Raw genomic sequence first — 17,729 nt, 5'->3', positions numbered from 1 at the left:
GCTCCATGATCAGGTCAACAGGACTGGATTCATTTACGGCACGTCTAGGTCTCTATGACAACACCACTTCAGCTGACAAAGTTTAGAAGTGAGAAGAGAGACCTGTGTTTTTCTCTGCTAAATTTTTTTCAATCAATTTTGTGCTAAGGGTGGACACATGAGCCTAACTGTCTGACAGAAAAAGAACAGAAAAAGCTAAACAAGAGAGTGATAAAGCTGAGCTAAAGGCTTGTGTTCATTCCAACCCACAGTCAGCAGTTATTCTGCAGTGGTCTGTTCAAACTTGAGAGTCTATCAATAAAATGAAGAGTGAGGTTAGCTCTGGTTGGTCGATGACTGGCAGGACAAAGCTAACCAGGATTCACTAACAGCATCGGGTTGTCAGTAGTGTTACATATGGACGGCTACTAAACTACTGTACAAACTGACAGTTTGCTTGTTGTCATGTTAGTTTACAGATACACCATAGGACTGGACTGCTGGTAGCGCTACATATAGCCATTTGCTTGTTGTCAAGTTTCAAACAACAGGGCTATGAAACTGTACTGGTGAATACCTTACCTTGTTGCATTGTAACTGATAAAAAGTTGTCTTCAACAAACCAAATTTGCTCCAAGACAAACACACACCTGGTAAAAAGTCACATCTTTACGACAGTGTGCGTGAGACTCTGGGCCAGAAGGTGGCGAGGCAGTCCATTTAAAACAGATCCTCCTCATAGCATCTTTAAGATCTGTCAGATTTTTAAAGCTTTTAAAAGAGCTGTCTTCATACTTACCCTGACCTGTTGTACTGAAAGTCCACATCAGACAAAGATTTGTTTGATATTAAAAGAATTGTAAGACTCAATAGCTAAGGGTTTTTTGTGATCAAACAGTAAAAGAACCTTCAAAACTTGACAGCTTTGAGCTTTCACCTCCAGAAAGTGCAAAATACCTTCATCCCTCAGTTTGTGCTGAGTTAAGGTTGCAGCAGAATATATAAAGTCAGGATATTCTCATAACTCTAATGGCACTGAATATACATGCAGGGTATTTGCTGTGTATGTACGTTGACGTACAGCGCCTTGGCTCTGAGGTCTTTACTTCCTACAAGGCAGCACCAAGCTCTGTAGAGCAGGGAGGGGAGCATAAAGTTAACACACGCTAAGCTACAGTAACTACTGTAATTTGTTGTCGTTGCATTAAATATCTGGAAAGTTATTCTGACATTGCTAAATTCCTCTTAAAGAGGGGGTATTCTGCTTTTTTATGCTTTATACTGTCCTTTTGGTACCCCTGTTGTAGCTGTACATGATAAAAAGCTCTTTTATTCTCGCTCTTATATTCAGGCTGGTGTTTTAGGAAACTTATTTTGCAGCGGCTGTCTGAAACGCGTCATATAAGCTGCTGTCTCTTTAAGCCTGTCTCCACAACAAAACCCCTTTTGCTCTGATTGGCCAGCCCTCAGGTGGCCTGTTAGTGTCTGAGGGGTCTCCAGGCCCGTAAATTTATCTTTGTTGTGCAATGGTGGTTAATACTGTGGTTTGCAATACTAGTAACTCGTTATTCCTGTATCACAAATTAAGAAATAAGACTCAAGCACATGGTTAGAGCAACAAGCCTTCATCGCATCACTCGCTAATGCTCCCTTGCACCCCTAAAACCATTGACGCTCTCACCATCAATCACTTCCTATTTCATTTATTTGTACATTTTCAACAATTTACGCATTTGTTTGTTTCATGTGTCTCTTTGTCCTCTCGCATTAGCGTTCACCGCCATCTTTCATCTCTTTTTTTCATTTGATAACTTCAGTCTTTGTTTTTAATTTCTTTTTTTCCTCCTTTTTCTTACGTGTAATTCTCTGTTTTGTCGTCTGTTTGTTTCGTGGCGGTGGATCACTGTTGGCTGGTTGTGTGTGTGTCGGTGTGTCGTCACGGTGGGTGTTATCTAGGTTTGGCCAGCACAGTCATTTGCACTCAACAGTTTCAAAAGATACCGCTGGTTCCTCCGGCGACGGTTGCCCCTGCCAACGCGGTAGTCAACGGCAACGACACCACGTTCCATCAGATCCATATCCTGCCTCCACCGCCTCCTCCTCCACCACATTCCCATCAGCCACTGCTTCCACTTTTCACTTCCTTTGGCTATAACAAGTCGCCCGTGACAACCCCACAGGGAGACACACCCACTGCCCCAGGTACACGCCCCCTTTTCATTATTATTATTATTATTATTATTATTATTATTATTATTATTATTATTATTATTATTATGAAAGCTTTAAGGGATGCCTTCCTGGTGATTTTTTTATATCTACCAATAATCTCTATTCTGATTGGTCATGAAAACTCAAATTGGTCTTTAAGTTGTTGTTTGAAGAAGGCATTCTTTAAAGTTTTCCTTTATGGATCCTTTTTTATGTAATTTTAAGAAATTGTGTTGCTCATACTGTGTAACTTTTTTTTCTCTGTTTTTGCTGTTATCACTTCCATCATTACGAGTCTAAGTCAGCCTTTAGAGCCGATGTGTATACGTTATTTAAATAGTTTTTATGTAGCCTGATCGTCAACTGACATCTTTGTATGTATTAGAACATAAAAAGTTTGTTATTCGTCCATCGTGATTTTTACAAGATATAGGCATACTTTTAACTTACAGGACTCCACAAACCTTCATTTGACCATATTTAATATTATCAATAATGGAATTAATTCTGGTGTTCCTGGCCAACATCTGACTCAGGCCATGCCCTTTTTTCAGCAAGAGGGCGGTAGTGAGGTAGATTAATCGTAATGTAAAATTAGATAAACTGTTGAGAAGTGTGCTGAGATATGACAAAGGCTGAGGGCCACAGTAAAAAATAAAGTCATAGTTCTGTTAGATTACAGTATTACTGTTTGAGACTAAAGTTGTACTTATACAAAAATATTCATAATATCAGAAAAAAGTTGTGTGGTTTGAAAAAAAAATGTCGTATGAGATAAAATTCATGTTGCAAGAAAAATTGTATTGCTGTGGGATATAAATTGTGGTATTACAAGATTAAACTCAAAATGTTACATGGAGGACTTAAAGTTATGAGTTAAAGTTAGGATAAAAAGTTGTAGTATGTTGAGGTGAAAGATGTAGTGGATTTATTGGATTTAAGCTATAAAAAATAAGTAGGAGGGATTAAACTCATATTTTTCCTTGAGAATAAACTTGTGGTTTTAGAAGGTTAAAGTTGCAATGTTAGCAGACTCAAGTCTTGATTTCTGCTAGATTTATGTCGTTATGTTACAGCATCAAAGTTGCGTAATCATAGTTTTAAGTTGTGATGTCACAAGAAGGATGTAATGTTACAAGAATAAAAGGAACCACTTAACCTTTTTTTAACAGGAGGCTGGCTCATGTTTTAATATCCTCCATTTATATTGATTAGCTGTAGAATTTAATTACCACTTCTCCCTCTTAGAGTAATGTCTTTTTCCCCCTGGTATGAAGACTTTAATCTTGTAAAATTACAACTTTGTTCTCCATATCGCTTTGTTTCGTTGTTACTATGGTCCTAATTTACTGTAGCCCTGGTTGTTCTTTTTGTAGTTGTAATACTGCCCATCCTATAGAGAGGGATAGATGTCAGATAGCAGGAATGCTAATCATTCATCATATTGCTCTGTTCACCTGAGTTGGTTTGCGCTTCTTGGTTCCTTGTTTTTTATTTTATTTTCCTTTCCTCCTGTTTGTTCTTTCTTCCTGTCTTCTTCTCTGTCCCCCTGTACTACACCGTTGACCCCACCACCAAAACAATCCTGCCGTTTTTTTAAACACATAATCCATTTTACACATTTTCTCTTGACCCGACTGTGAGCTCGAAACGTATCCTCTGTTCTAACCTTGTCTTTTGTGTTAGTCTCATGCCTGATCACTTTAACACTTTAACTCACCTTGCACTGATACCCTTAATGTATGCTTCTTTTTATGTGTATTATAGTAGTGACAGGAAGAAAAATGTAATGTCTCTACCAGAATTCAGTTGGTGGAAAACAAGCCCAATGAATCTGGACCAAACTGTTACATCACAAAGTGTAACTTACATTTATGTTCTCTATAATGACTGGAGTTGTTGCAGTTGTCGCTTTGATGTTTGTCAAACAATTAGTGGGACATGTTGGACTTTTCTGTTACATTTAAGGGTAATATAGTCAGACTCAAAAAATCCTCCAGAACTGTATATCAATGTTTAAAGCAGCAGCTGTTGTACGGACATTTTTTAGGGGAAGGGGGAACTGGTGCTAAAATCAAGTATTACATGCAGACATGAGCAAGCTGTAAATATCAAGTTATTTTAGGGACCCAACTACATATTTAAAAATGTCACCCTGGATGACTTGCAGGTAAGTTATTTAATGATTTTGAGCTGTTAACTACTCTGTGAATGGGCATCTTCACTGGACCCTGTTTGATTTCCTCCAGGAGACACATTCCCTTTAAATCAGAGTCAAAAATGTAATATTAGTGAACACAAACAGAGAAGAAATATTGTTATCTGATTGATAACTACTACATGTCGGTGTGAGTATTTCACGTTTGATCAAACAGCTGACAAATTTTAATCAGGTCAAAGAGCGCTTCTAATCTGCGATTGAGACTGATTAGTCTTCTGTGTCACTTGGAGGGATGCAAAACGGCCACAAGAAGGAGCTCCCGCATTACATGAAAGCGATGACGGTTTTGAATATGTGTGTGTGTTTCAGTTCAAGCACTATTGATTTACACACATAAACCATTCATAAACCCTTATTCAGAGGGATATAATGGTTTACGACTCTCTTCAAATGCACTACAGCAGCCTCATTCTGACAAGACTTGCATATATAATCACACACATATGGATGCATTATATATGTATGTGTATGTACATAATGGCATATATGTGTATATACACAGATATTCATGTTATGGACTTATTTATGTACTATTGGTATATAAATGTTTTCATATATCTATATCTATATATGCTGTATTTTTTTCTGTGTATGTATGTGTGTGTGTGTTTGGTGTGCATGTGTGTGAGAATGCACGTTTGGTTAGTCGTGAGTGTGAAATTGCTTTATCCTTAACCTTCCTTCACCCAGTGATCCTGCTCTTCCGTCCTTTTTTCGTGGATTAGGTTGGAAGTTTTTTTTTTTGTTTTTTTTTTTTAATGAGCCCCGCCTCGGCCTGTCTCATGTTAGATAGCTTAATGGAAGATAAATGACCTTCATCAAATGGCTAGAAAACAATAAATCAATGCTAATGATGCATGTTAGCCGAAGTACCAAGAGCAACTGTTAGATTTGAGGAGTTTCAGCCTTAGTTCTTTTGTTTTTTTGACTAGCTGTACTGCCCCGTAGTTTATAAAACATCAGTCTTTTTTTCTTCAGATGCTAATTTGTGATATCCAAAGGACAGCAGTGCTTCCACAGCCAGCTTAGGGTCGGTTAGCGGCTAACAGTGGTGTTCTGTGTTAAAGGTTGTCGCGGCTCAGAGGCAAGTCCTCACAGCTCTCCTTCCCCATCCAGCGGGCCCCACGGAGGCTCCAACGAAGAGATCTGGGTACTGCGCAAGCCTGTGGCAGGTAACTAAGCCGCGCTGCGCTGAGCCCTCAGTCCCTGACTCCTTAAAGTCTAACCAGGGGTCAAACAGTATCTGACAGTAGTTCAAAGAAGGGCTATTCAGCCTGGCACAGCCGGAAAGTGTCCCCCAGAGCATCCATCACTGTCTTTGACCTTTAATATGATCTCATTTGAAGGCTCTCAGATACTCTTTGACCTGCTCCTGACAGTCTCCCATGTCCTGCTTATCCTTCCATCTAAAGCCTAGCTGAGCTCAGTAGCCCTATGTGTAGGACTGCAGCCATCCGCATCGGTCTACAATCTGTGTGTCTTTCCAACTGGATGTGTGGAGATGTTCTGGATGGAAAAGTTAGGAAAAGTTGGGAAAGGCAGAGGGAGAGAACGGGGGTAAGGGTGAGATATGTGCGATTGCAAATGGTTCGTCCTGTTTCCTCCACAACTGTTTGACACTCAGTCGTCCGTCAACCTGTCTGTCTGTCTGTCTGTCGGTCTGTCCATCCAATCAATCACATGCTGCCCAGTGCATTTTAATGGAGAGTCACACATGTTACAACGTTGCTTTTGAAAATCAGCTGAACCACTTGGTGTGTGTGTGCTTCTGTGTGTGTGTGTGTGTGTGTGTGTGTGTGTGTGTGTGTGTGTGTGTGTGTGTGTGTGTGTGTGTGTGTGTGTGTGTGTGTGTTTGTGTGCGTGTGTGTAAATGTATGCATCCATCTGGTTGTTGCATGTGTGCATTTGTATGCAAAAAAAATCTATCTGTTGTTTGTATGGTTGCATGCATGTGTGAATGCATGTGTGTGTCTGTGTGTGTATGTTTGTGTGTGTGTGTGTGTGTGTATGTGTTTTGCAGGGGGAGATCGCAGCAGTGTGGGTAGCTCTGGGAGTGTAACCAGTGTGAGGTCATCGGGCAGTGGTCAGAGTGCTGGCAGTGCTGCACACATCCTCCATGCGCAGGCTGAGGGGGTTAAGGTATGACACTCTGACTTTAATGTTGTCTTTGAAAAATATTTTACATATCACACAAAGCGAGGCCTGATAAAAAATCATGCCTAAATAGACTCAATTTGAGCCCAAGAGGAGTGGTAGCAGCTGGCTTCTTAACACCACTCTCCTTTTACTTCCCATGCTGACGACCAAGACCAAGCTATTTTCCTCTTTCTTGAAAAGAAGCTGTTAGTCATGTAAACTTTTATCAGGTAGAAAGATTGCAGCAAGCCTTAAGGAACTGTGAAGACTTTCAAAGTGATCTTTAAAAAGTCTCCCTTCTAGATAAATGCCAGATTGTAATCCACACTTAAAAATAAGATTATCGGCGCCAATATTACTGGTTACAAGTTATTTTAAATTGCTACTTCTGAGCTTCCAGTTCAGGTTGAGAAGGACCGGATTGATTTATGGCATCTGTAGGTCTCTATAACAACACCATGCCGGCTGAAGAAGTTTAGTAGTGAGAAGAAATAAATCACAGAGATCTGTGTTTTTCTCTGCTAAAAACGATTTCTATGACTAATGTTGTAGTGGTGGTGGACACTGGAGCATAATTGTCAGACAGAAAAGGGACAGATGAGCAGAAGAAAGCTAAACAGGAGAGTGATACAGTTCAAGCTAAAGGCTATTTAGCTTTTAGCTCGGGCTGTATCACTCTATAACACTAGAGCTAAACTGTTTGTGATAATGTTCATTCCAACCCACAGTCAGCAGTTATTCTGCAGTGGTCTGTTCAAACTTGAGAGTCTATCAATAAAATGAAGAGTGAGATTACGTTAGCTCTGCTTGGTAGATGACTGGCAGGAAATAGCTAACCAGGATTTATTAACATTACACATTACAGACATGTCTTAGAGCACCGGGCTGCCAGCTGTGCTAAATATAAACGGCTACTAAACTACTTACAAACTGACAGTATTTACTTATTGTCATGTTAGCCTACAGATATGTCCGGGCTGTCTCTACTTCAATTTGCTTGATGTCATGTTTCAAACCATAGTGCTACGTAACTTTGCTAATAAGTCCCTTACCTCGGCGCGTCATATCCAGTAAAGAGTTGTCTTGAACAAAGAGAATTTGTTTCGATTCTGTACTCCATTTACTTCCAAAACAAACACATGCCCCTCTTAAAGTAATTTACAACAGTGTGCAGAGACTACTGGCCACAAGGTGGCAAGGGAGTACAGTTAAAACGGATCCTCCTCATAGCATCTTTAAAAAATTCTCCCTTCTTGATATATGCCTGATAGTAATCAGCATTTTAAAATGAGATTATCAGCACCAAAGAAGGTTTTTTCTAAATGCTATTTCTCAGCTTCCTGATCAGGTCAGATAGGATTCATTAAAGGCACCAGCTCTTGTGACAACACCACCCTGGCTGATGAAGGTTAGCAGTGAGAGGAGAGATCTGTGTTTTTCTCTGCTGAAAACGATTTCTTGGGTTAATTTCGTAGTAATGGTGGACACGAGCTGAAGTGCAGAAGAAAGCTTAACAGGAGAGGGATAGAGCACAGGCTATAACGCAGGTGAAGCTGTTTGTTATAATGTCCGTTCCAACCCACATGCAGCAGTTATTCTGCAGTGGTCTGTTCAAACTTCAGAGTCTAGGTTGTGTTTGCCCTGCTTGGTGAGATTAGTAGATGAGCACTGGTAGGACATAACCAGGATTCACTAACGTAACAGAAAGGCCTTATTAAGAGTCACATCCTCTCAATAGTGGATGCAAGTGTTCATGGGAAACATCCTTTTCCAGTCCTCACAGTCTCTTTTAAGTCATACAGGACTAAATGAAATTTGCCCATATCTGGCAGAGGTTCCTTGATAATCGTGATGTTTGGGATCTCTTCCTGTGTATGTAAAGGAATTTGTGTTTGTTTGTGCTTTCATATGTTTGCAGCTTCTAGCCACTGTCTTGTCGCAGTCTGCTAAAGCTAAGGAGCATCTAATGGAGCAGTCCAAGTCTGTGGACCAACCTCCAGGTAGGACAGGAGCCAGATCAGAGCCTGATCCCATTTTTTTTTCATCCTATGCTTTACATTAACAAGTGTACTCACAGAAGTCTTTCACATCAACTCATGAATACTGGTCTGTATTTGTGCTTAAACAAAAGGCAGTGAGAGGGAGGGGAAAAAGTGATGTTAGAAAGTCATACACTTGTCTTTTGAAAATGTCATGTATATAATTTCCTCACACACACACTTGTACACACACGCACAAATCTTGGCTTGTTTAGCAGACAGATGGCCAAGGCAGGGGATGTAGGAGGAAGTGAAGAGAGCTATGATTGGTTGAGCTTTTTTTTACAACTTGGAGAGCAAGAACATGATTGGTTAAATATCAAAGCAAAAAAGAAAACTGAAATTAATTGGATAACAGGTCGGAAACACGACAAGGAAATCCATCTGTTGAATCACCATAAGTGTGCAATGATAGGCTGACATCTAGCAACCAGCCAATGGTATCTCTCCCAGCAGGCTCTGCCAGCTCTTCTCGGACATCCAGCCAATCGGGATGCCCGCTCCACGAGGCGCCGCCTTATGACGCCACAGCAACCAGGAAGGGGGAGGGTCCAGGCGAGGGGAAGGTAGGACAGTTCCCAATTCCAAATTCAGACCTCTCTCCCTCTTTCATACCAACACTCACGAGTCACACACACACAGAAAATTATCACAAACATCTCACTGCAGCATTATGACAATGTAGCTCCTCAGTCACCTCAACCACAATCCCCACTCATCATACAACACACACTCACAATATACCGATAAACACACACACACACACCCACACACACAACAAGATGTCCCAGCGGTTTCTCTCCCAACTGGCCTCGTCTGTTCTGCGAGTGTTCGGATGCAGCCATGATACGGTGAGTGTGTGAAAGGAAGACGTGCAGCTTGATGCTGTGTGGAAAAAAAAAAAATCCAGAGTGTGTTTGTGTGTGTGTGTGTGTGAGAAAGAGTCTTTTCATTCTCCTGTTTTGATCTGCTATCTGCTCTCCATCCTTATCCACTCCTTTTAGTTGCAGCTTCTCTTCTTGCATTGCAGTGTTTTTCTTCTTTTGCAGAGAAATGTCTCTTGATTAGTGGTTGGAAGGTGTGCCTCAGGCGATCATAACTCTAGACTCTAGATATCAGTGTGTGTGTCCGTGTGTGTGTGTGCGTGCAGAAGCAGGTGCTCAACAGTGTGTATGTTGTGGGTGGACCAGCTCACACTGGGAAGTGTGAAATATGAGCTTACATCATGTACAGTAAGCAGTTGATTATTGAAGAGTGTGTATGCATGCGTGGGGGGCCCGTATTTAGGTTCACGTCTCATTATATAATAATTTCAAGCCTGGAAAATCAATGAGCATATTTAAATAGCAGGTGGTCGTGGTGGTGGTTTTTGCATTGCTTGCCTTCGGTAGGCGCGTGTGTGAGTGTGTGCGTTGTCATGTAAGCCATGTTCTCACGGCCATCTGTCAGTAACAGTCATGATTCCTTAGCAGCCATTGTCCTAATATTTCCCTCAGCAGGGTAAAAGGATGGAAGATTGGGGTGAAAACCAAGAAGCTTCATTGAGAGAGGAAAAAATAGGGTCTAGATTTAAGGTGGAGAGGTACAGAAGAAGGAGCTGTCAGAAAAATGACAAAATGCATGAATGTAGTCAACTTACACCAAGCCTTGCTGCTCTTTACAGTGCTTTAAACCATGCAGCAAGTCATTAGCTACAAATCATTTTGTTCTTAGTTTGTCCAAAAATAATAAAATGCATGCAACAAAATGCCAGACTCCAGACTTCAAAACAGTTGTCTGCAAAACTTCACCATCTGCATGTTAGTTCAAACTGAAATACCTCTCTCCAGCGGTGAAGTGGCCTAATGTGTTCAAAATGTTGCATTAGAATTTCAGATTCTTTAGGCAGGGTCTTTCTCCTTCCTAACTTTAGCCTGGTTTTCACTTCAGGGCCAAGCAGGGTTAACCAGGGCAACATGCACCGACCTAATCAGATGCAAGCTGGTTGGTTGATTCCACGCATAAGTGTTTAGGAGTTTGACTCAAAGCACGATAAGCACATCTCTGCTGTAATAACCTGAATGTGTTGCCCACTTGGCCCTGCGTGGCTCTGTTGAGAAAAAGTGGCTGTTGAGGAAGTAAACATGGAGCCAGTGACAGCATGCCCCCTGTCTTCTCTCCCGTAGAGCTCAGAAGCCGTTGTCCAATGGCTGAGCGACTTTCAGCTGCAGGTCTACGCTCCAAACTTCCTGGGCGCTGGGTATGACTTGCCCACCATTAGCCGAATGACCCCAGAGGTAAGGCTACTGAATCTCGCTACCCAGCTACCCTTTGGATCCCAGAGATTGCAGACATCTCCAAGGACCACAATGGAAACAAGTCTGCACGACTATGATTTGTTTTCATGTTTTCTAGTTCATGTTTGCAAGATGCATGTATGATATTTCTCAAAACATGCTCAAATGGGCACATGAAACCAATAAACTGTTCCCAGCTATACATCTCTTTCCCCTCTTCAAACCCTGTCCTCTGTTAACCCTGCACCTCTCACCCCTTCTGTTTGAAAACTGCCTATAACCAGGGTATAGTATATGTATCACCATCATGCATACAGTATGTTTTGACAACACAAATGTTGAGGTTTGTGCAATGCATAAATTTAAACTTTTTCAACCAATTAAAGTCTTCAGAGAAAGTTAGCAGCTGTATCTCCACAATCTCAATTATACTACATATGTGTCGATTCAATAAAAAAATCAAAATGATAACATATCAAAATGATAACATATCAAATGATTAAATCTAAATCTAAACCCGTTTTGGTGAAGTTGATATGATTCTTCATTTTGGTTTAGCTGCCTGCACATGTCATACCAGTTGAGTCCAATGGCTCTCACTATCTCTACAATATAAAAGTCAATACAGTAAGTAAGGGATGATGATTGGTTGACAGGTGGTTAAGGGAAAACATTAACCTTCTGTTATCCCAATAAATACCAGGCTACAAACTAAAGATACTAACACAGTGGCAAAAACTGTTGATTAAGAAATTGTTTTATTGGTTTTAATTATTTATAATTTAAAGGTCCCATATTATGCTCCTTTTCTGCAGTTTAATATGGATCATTGTTGTCTTCATGAAATGGTTTAAACATGTTTTGGTCCAAAAAGCCAATAAATCAAGCACAGCAGCATTGTTTCCAGGCTCTCATAGCCCCTCTGTTCAGAACAGTCTGATTTAGTGGGCGTGATCTTCATATGTAAATGAGCCACAGCTGATACCGCCCTGCTCCACTGAGAGCGGTGCCACGAGCTGCAAGTGCACAATGTTTAGAAAACAGCGGCGCTCATTTACTATCATTAAAGGCTAAAACAACAGGCCGACCGCAGCTATAGCTACAACTACACAGCATTTAAAATACTCACATTTCAAGGTTTGTTGGTGGATGGTTGGTAATGCGCCTGGATTCAGGACCAGTCTATTCGCCAGCCCTCTGTTGTACTGTCCAAAGTTGGAAAAGCAGTCCACCGTGAAGTGACTAGCACAAACATGTACAGTTTGTGCATGGAACTATGTGGCTGTTTACAGCCTTAAGCAAAGCAGTGATGGCCCTTCAACTTCAGTATTCTCCTCCCCGCTACTAGAGTGATTTCTCTCCAGCAGTGGGGAGGGGAGTGGGCAGGGAGGGCTGCTCCGAGGGACCAGTCAGGTCAGACTTGCTCCTGATTGGTCAAAAAAGGAATCGCTAACTTCGGCAAATCCCCAAAATCCAAACAGCTTGTTTTAGGTCAGGATTTTACATTCACAAGCACTAGTAAGTAGAGCCAGACCGATATGGGATTTTTGGGGCCGATGTCGATACCAATACTGGGGGCAAAAAAAAGCTGATATCCAATATATCAGCTGATATATATATATATATATATATATATATATATATATATATATATATATATAATAAATTCATTGATATACACAGGATATATACCGTATATGAACACAAATTACTATAATACCCATATGATTCAAGACAGAGAATGAACACTATCAAATTAAAACAAGGAACTTCAATTATGAAACTGTCGACATAAGAACTGTAGTGTAAACCAATGATAAATAAGAACAAGCTGTAAACACAATAATAAATAAGTCAAACTTTAAACACAGTAAGTAGAAAAAAGAGTAGAACTGTAAACACACAATGAGAAACTTTCCCGACATTAAAACGCCGTATTATAGTTTTACATTAGATAATGGTGGACGGAGGAGCGGGGCACTCGGGCAGCCTGCAGCCCAACACACAGACACACAGGAGCAGGAGCGACAGAATCTCTGCAGAGCAAAAATGTTTATAATTTGCTACATTTTGGCTGATGTTGATTAATCGGTGACAGGCATAATCGTCCCGACCGATTAATCCGTCAGGCTCTACTACTGAGTACAGGTTTTGTCATCAAATATCACATTTTGTGGGCTGAGAGGAAAGCCAAAGACCCATAAATTTCACTGAAAGACTTAATAAAGTGATTTTTGCATAATTTGGGACCTTTAAATCTCATGTTTAGTTTGCCCTGTTTAGATTCACCCTAAAATCACATTCCTTCAACGTGTTTAGGCATCACAAAAAATGCCCATCCAACAATCTAGCCTGTTCACTCTGTTGGTCATCATAAAAACATCACATTTGTCCACACTTTTCAGCACCCCAAAAAACGTCATATCCTGTTTGCACTTGTTCAGCACCCTGAAAAGCACCACATTCTGCTTGTGCAGTTTGGCATCCCAAAATGTCAAATTTGCTCTGTGCCGTTGGGCATCCCAAAAAACATCACATCATTTCATTGTAGTTAGGAATCTAGGCACTTTGAATATCACAAGAAGATAAGCACTGTTTTCCTCCCACAAGAATGCACCGCCTCCAATGCAGCGCTCTTTTTCAACTTGTAAAACTAAACAACACTCATAGCTTAACCTTTTTTACATTTTTATTCGTATAACCTTCTCCTACCTCAAATTAGCCAAAGTAGCCTGTCAAACTACTTAGGTATTATGAAAATGTATATATGTGCCCAACTATAGTTTTCAATGTAACTGCTAAATCTGTTCAAATGGCACATATTTTGAATAAAAAGAGTGAATAATAATTTTCCTACACAATCTCCCAATCCTCCCATCACCTTCAACACTGTTGCAGCTGCCTGACCTGAGGAACTGCACTGTTTTTCTACAGCACGCTTCCCTACATACAAATAATTTAAAGCATAAATAAATCATTTGTATGTATTTATATATGTTCACTCCAGTGCTGTGCATGCTGATTGGGTTAGAACTGAGCTGCCTTTTCTCATCAGAGATGTTGAATCCTGGCCTCTTCTGCTGTATGTTTGTGTGTGGAAATGATTCACTTGTATAACCAAGCGTGTGCGTGAGATACGTGATACAATTGTTCGTTGTGTGTAAGAGTCTTGTTGTCCCACACAAAAAGCACTTCAGATGAAAAGATAACAGACAATGAAAAGATGATGCAGAGAACTGTTGGTTGATTACACACAACACACTAACGCTTTACTTCATCATATGGAAAGAGCTGCATCAGAGTGAAGAAAGCTTTGTATGTAAATAAAGGCTGATTCTTGTTGACGCTTCCTTTTCACTGCAAACATCTGCCTTCGCCTTCTTCGCTTTTTTCACATTATTTTCTGACATTTCCATTCCTGCTCTGTTCTCTTGAACTGGCAGAAGCTTTCATTAGATGTCACGCTGTCACTTGTTTCTTTGTGTTGCAAGTTTTCTCTGTCTGTGTGCGGGTGTATGAGATGAATAGATGGAGAGAGTGACAGGGAGAACCTCTGAAACCTGGGAAAGCTACAGCTTACTTTTTTGAGGGAAAGCCTGAACGTACCATTGCTGTATCTTACTTCTGTGTGTGTGTGTGTGTGTGTGTGTGTGTGTGTGTGTGTGTGTGTGTGTGTGTGTGTGTGTGTGTGTGTGTGTGTGTGTGTGTGTGTGTGTGTGTGTGTGTGTGTGTGTAGGATCTGACAGCTATTGGAATAACTAAACCAGGTCACAGGAAGAAGATGACATCAGAGATTAACAAGCTAAGTGTCAATGAGTGGCTTCCTGATCAGAAACCTGTGAGTAAAACAGAAACACATCAACACCAACGCTTAGACATAAGTCGTACTTCCATCATTTTTGTAATTTAGCTATTTAGGGGGTAAATTTTGAGGATTTTTCAATATGGCAGTCATAAGGACATATTTTGCAAATCTAACTTTGTACATGGTGCACAGATTTTGTAATTCTCACTGTCATCAACGCTTCTTTTTTGTATATTTTTCATTAAAATAAAAATTAAATTAAAAATAAATACGTCAATGTAAGCCTGATAATATCAGTTACTATATATAAGTTACTGACATACACACAACTTTCACAATATTCTGATTTATGTGCTTTTCTTTAGTTTAGAAGTCTGTGTCCATGAGTAAGCTACCAGCGTTAGTGTCTACAGGACTTGTGAGCAGTCATTTTGTTTTGGTGTTTCTATAGGCCAGTCTGGGGGAATGGCTTTCTGCTATTGGTCTAAGCCAGTACCATCAGGTGTTAGTGCAGAATGGCTATGAAAATATTGAATTCATCACTGACATCACCTGGGAGGACCTGCAGGAGATAGGCATCACCAAACTGGGTAAGATTCTCAGATACTCTTTGCTTTATATAGTTTTTAAACCCATTATGAGGGCAGTGATACCTAGGTGAAAAGAATCAGGTCAGTGTTGGTGATGAATATTATTGATTACTGACAGCAAGTAGTGGCCACTCTTTGCAAAGTTTTGATCTACTCTTAACTTACTGGTAAGGACTAAACAGGTGCTAGGTGAACCTTAAAGAAGAAGCAAAATCAACCTAGTTATACACTTAATTTAAAGTGTTTTGAATAATCCTATGTAAGTATATGTAATAGACTTAAAATGGTCAACTGACGACACAAAGGTATAAGTGTTTAAAAAAATCTACCTTTACATTAAATCCCAGTTTACATAAACTAAAGTGTCTTTGATAGTTTAATTGATTGAGCTATTATTAGCGGTTAAAACTGAAAAATGTTTAGTAGTATCAAGTATACCAAAAAAATGACGACACTCTGTTAACAAGCTAAATGACATGTATGTATTTGTATGAAAGCTTCAACGAAGCTGAGAAAAACTCACTGTGAAATACGTTTCCAGTTGTCTTTCCTCATCCTGCTCGGCAAAACCTGTAATCTAAGCAAGTGCTTATGTCTTGTTTTTTTTTTTTTATGTGGAAAAAGCTAAAAACAATTCTTATAAGACTCAACACGTGGCACATTCACAGAGCAAGACCAGGAAAATTTCTTCAGACCAAAATGAAGTTTCATGTTTCTTTTTAACCTCCATCTTTGTTTTGTGGCTCGAAAATGACTTTTTTATGTGATTTATGGTGCTATTGAATTATCTGATATCCTTAATTCCTACGGTCATATTCTGTATCATAGGAAGATCTATTCATAACTATAGAATTACAGATATGTTAACCATGTGGTTGAAAGGTAATGAATAACTTTAAATGTAAATAGATTATTTGTTATCACGTAAAACAAAACAAGGTCTGTTGTTTAAATACTTTAGGCCACCAGAAGAAGCTGATGCTCGCAGTGAAACGATTGGCTGAAATGCAGAGAGGCTCTGATGGGCGGGGTTCACTTAGAAAGAAGCCTCCACCAATCACACAGCAGCAGGAAGTCATGTCAATGGATGGCCCGCCTCCAGAAGGTAAGATAAGAGGTGATCAAGAATGGCGTCTTTGGAGATGAAAGAAATGCTTTCCTTTATCTAATATGATCACTACTCTTCAAATATCTCTGTCTTATCACAATAAGTTTCCATCTTTGTTTTCTCTCTGTTCTTGCAGAAATCACGTCTCCAAAGATGGCAACCTTCCAGGACAGTGAGCTGAGTAAAGAGTTACAGACTGCCATGACTCAGCCTGGGCAAGAGGTCTGCAAAGCTCAGCGATCTCGCACTCTCAGTAAAGACCATGATGAGGTGATGACAGGAGGGGGAGGAGGTGCTGGGCCACCACCTAAGAAGGAGGCGCGGACTATGAGGCAGCAAAGCAGCCAAAGCAGCACCTCCTCTCACAGAGGCAGTGTGTCCTCACAGGGCAAACACCGTCACTCCCACTCCCATTCGCAGCCTGCGCCTCCCTACACGCCCCCTCATACCCCGACTAAGACGAGAACCTCCTCTTCCTCCTCCAGCTCATCTGTACAGAGCACAGCTTCCCCGCAGGCCAAACACAAGCCTTCCACCAAATACATCCAGGGCGAGAGACCCCAGTCGCCGCACTCCCATCCCCCCCAGTCCCCGACTCACCGTGGTGCTCCATGTCCCCAGCCTCAGCCCCAGCAACCACAGCCACAGCAGCCCCCAGCCCAGCTGCAGCAGCAGGCACCTCCACAGCACCACCCACAGATGCAAGTTGGGGAGGTGGGGGAGAACCAACAACCCCAGGTGCCACTTCTCTGCCTCCCACCAGAGGCCGAGCTGGCTGAGGAAGAAGGAGAAGAGCCCTCAGCACTCCAGAAGAAACGAGCCCACAGCCTCAACCGGTACGCAGTCTCAGATGGTGAGTGTGACGAGAGGCCAGCTGGAGGTGGTGAAGGGGCAGATGTAGTGGGAGGTCAGGGCTCTGCGGTCATCAGAGGGGATGGAGTCAAATACGCTACAGTGACTCACCGTGTCAGCCGAAGTCACTCTGTCCGCAACCAGGCCAACACAGTCCACCGAAACCACACGCAGTCTTTCGCTCTGCGACAGAAGAAAAAGGGTCCGCCTCCACCTCCTCCCAAACGCTCGAGCTCTGCCATTTCCAGCTCGAACTCCAACCTGACAGATGCCAACACACAGCAGAACACGCACACTACCACAGGAGGGATGTTGGACGTGCCTTACAACCAACAGCGACGGGCCAGTGACCTGGGGGTGTCAGTGGAGACTGGTCTTGTGGAAACGAGCAGCATGGGCAGTGTGAGGAGCATTGCCGCCATGTTGGAGATGTCTTCTATAGGGGGTGGAGCCAAGGGCATGGCACTGCAGAAGAATTTCTTGCAGGTACTGATGAATTGTTAACGATGATG

General features: G+C 41.3%; 1 protein-coding gene across 10 annotated transcripts in view; it reads left to right on the top strand.

The window, feature by feature from the left end:
- caskin1 (CASK interacting protein 1) overlaps positions 1 to 17,729 on the top strand; it is a 92,084-nt gene that overhangs the window by 66,481 nt on the left and 7,874 nt on the right. For 3 of the 10 annotated variants that reach the window (XM_074696180.1, XM_074696183.1, XM_074696182.1), the window contains exons 11-20: positions 1,936 to 2,181; positions 5,479 to 5,583; positions 6,432 to 6,550; positions 8,466 to 8,547; positions 9,040 to 9,152; positions 10,752 to 10,862; positions 14,599 to 14,700; positions 15,119 to 15,257; positions 16,219 to 16,362; positions 16,502 to 17,703. In XM_074696180.1, coding sequence (XP_074552281.1) covers positions 1,936 to 2,181; positions 5,479 to 5,583; positions 6,432 to 6,550; positions 8,466 to 8,547; positions 9,040 to 9,152; positions 10,752 to 10,862; positions 14,599 to 14,700; positions 15,119 to 15,257; positions 16,219 to 16,362; positions 16,502 to 17,703 — 2,363 coding nt within the window. The remainder of the gene's footprint in view (positions 1 to 1,935; positions 2,182 to 5,478; positions 5,584 to 6,431; positions 6,551 to 8,465; positions 8,548 to 9,039; positions 9,153 to 10,751; positions 10,863 to 14,598; positions 14,701 to 15,118; positions 15,258 to 16,218; positions 16,363 to 16,501; positions 17,704 to 17,729) is intronic. The other 7 variants (XM_074696181.1, XM_074696184.1, XM_074696188.1 and 4 more) reach the window with 6 other exon arrangements.

This window comes from Halichoeres trimaculatus, unplaced genomic scaffold (genome assembly GCF_033239565.1).
Source record: "Halichoeres trimaculatus isolate MK-OKI-2021-1 unplaced genomic scaffold, fHalTri1.1 fHalTri1_scaffold_20, whole genome shotgun sequence".
In the NCBI taxonomy this organism is placed as follows: Eukaryota; Metazoa; Chordata; class Actinopteri; order Labriformes; family Labridae; genus Halichoeres; species Halichoeres trimaculatus.
Note: the sequence above shows the minus strand (reverse complement) of the source record. Positions and strands in the feature narration are given on the sequence as shown.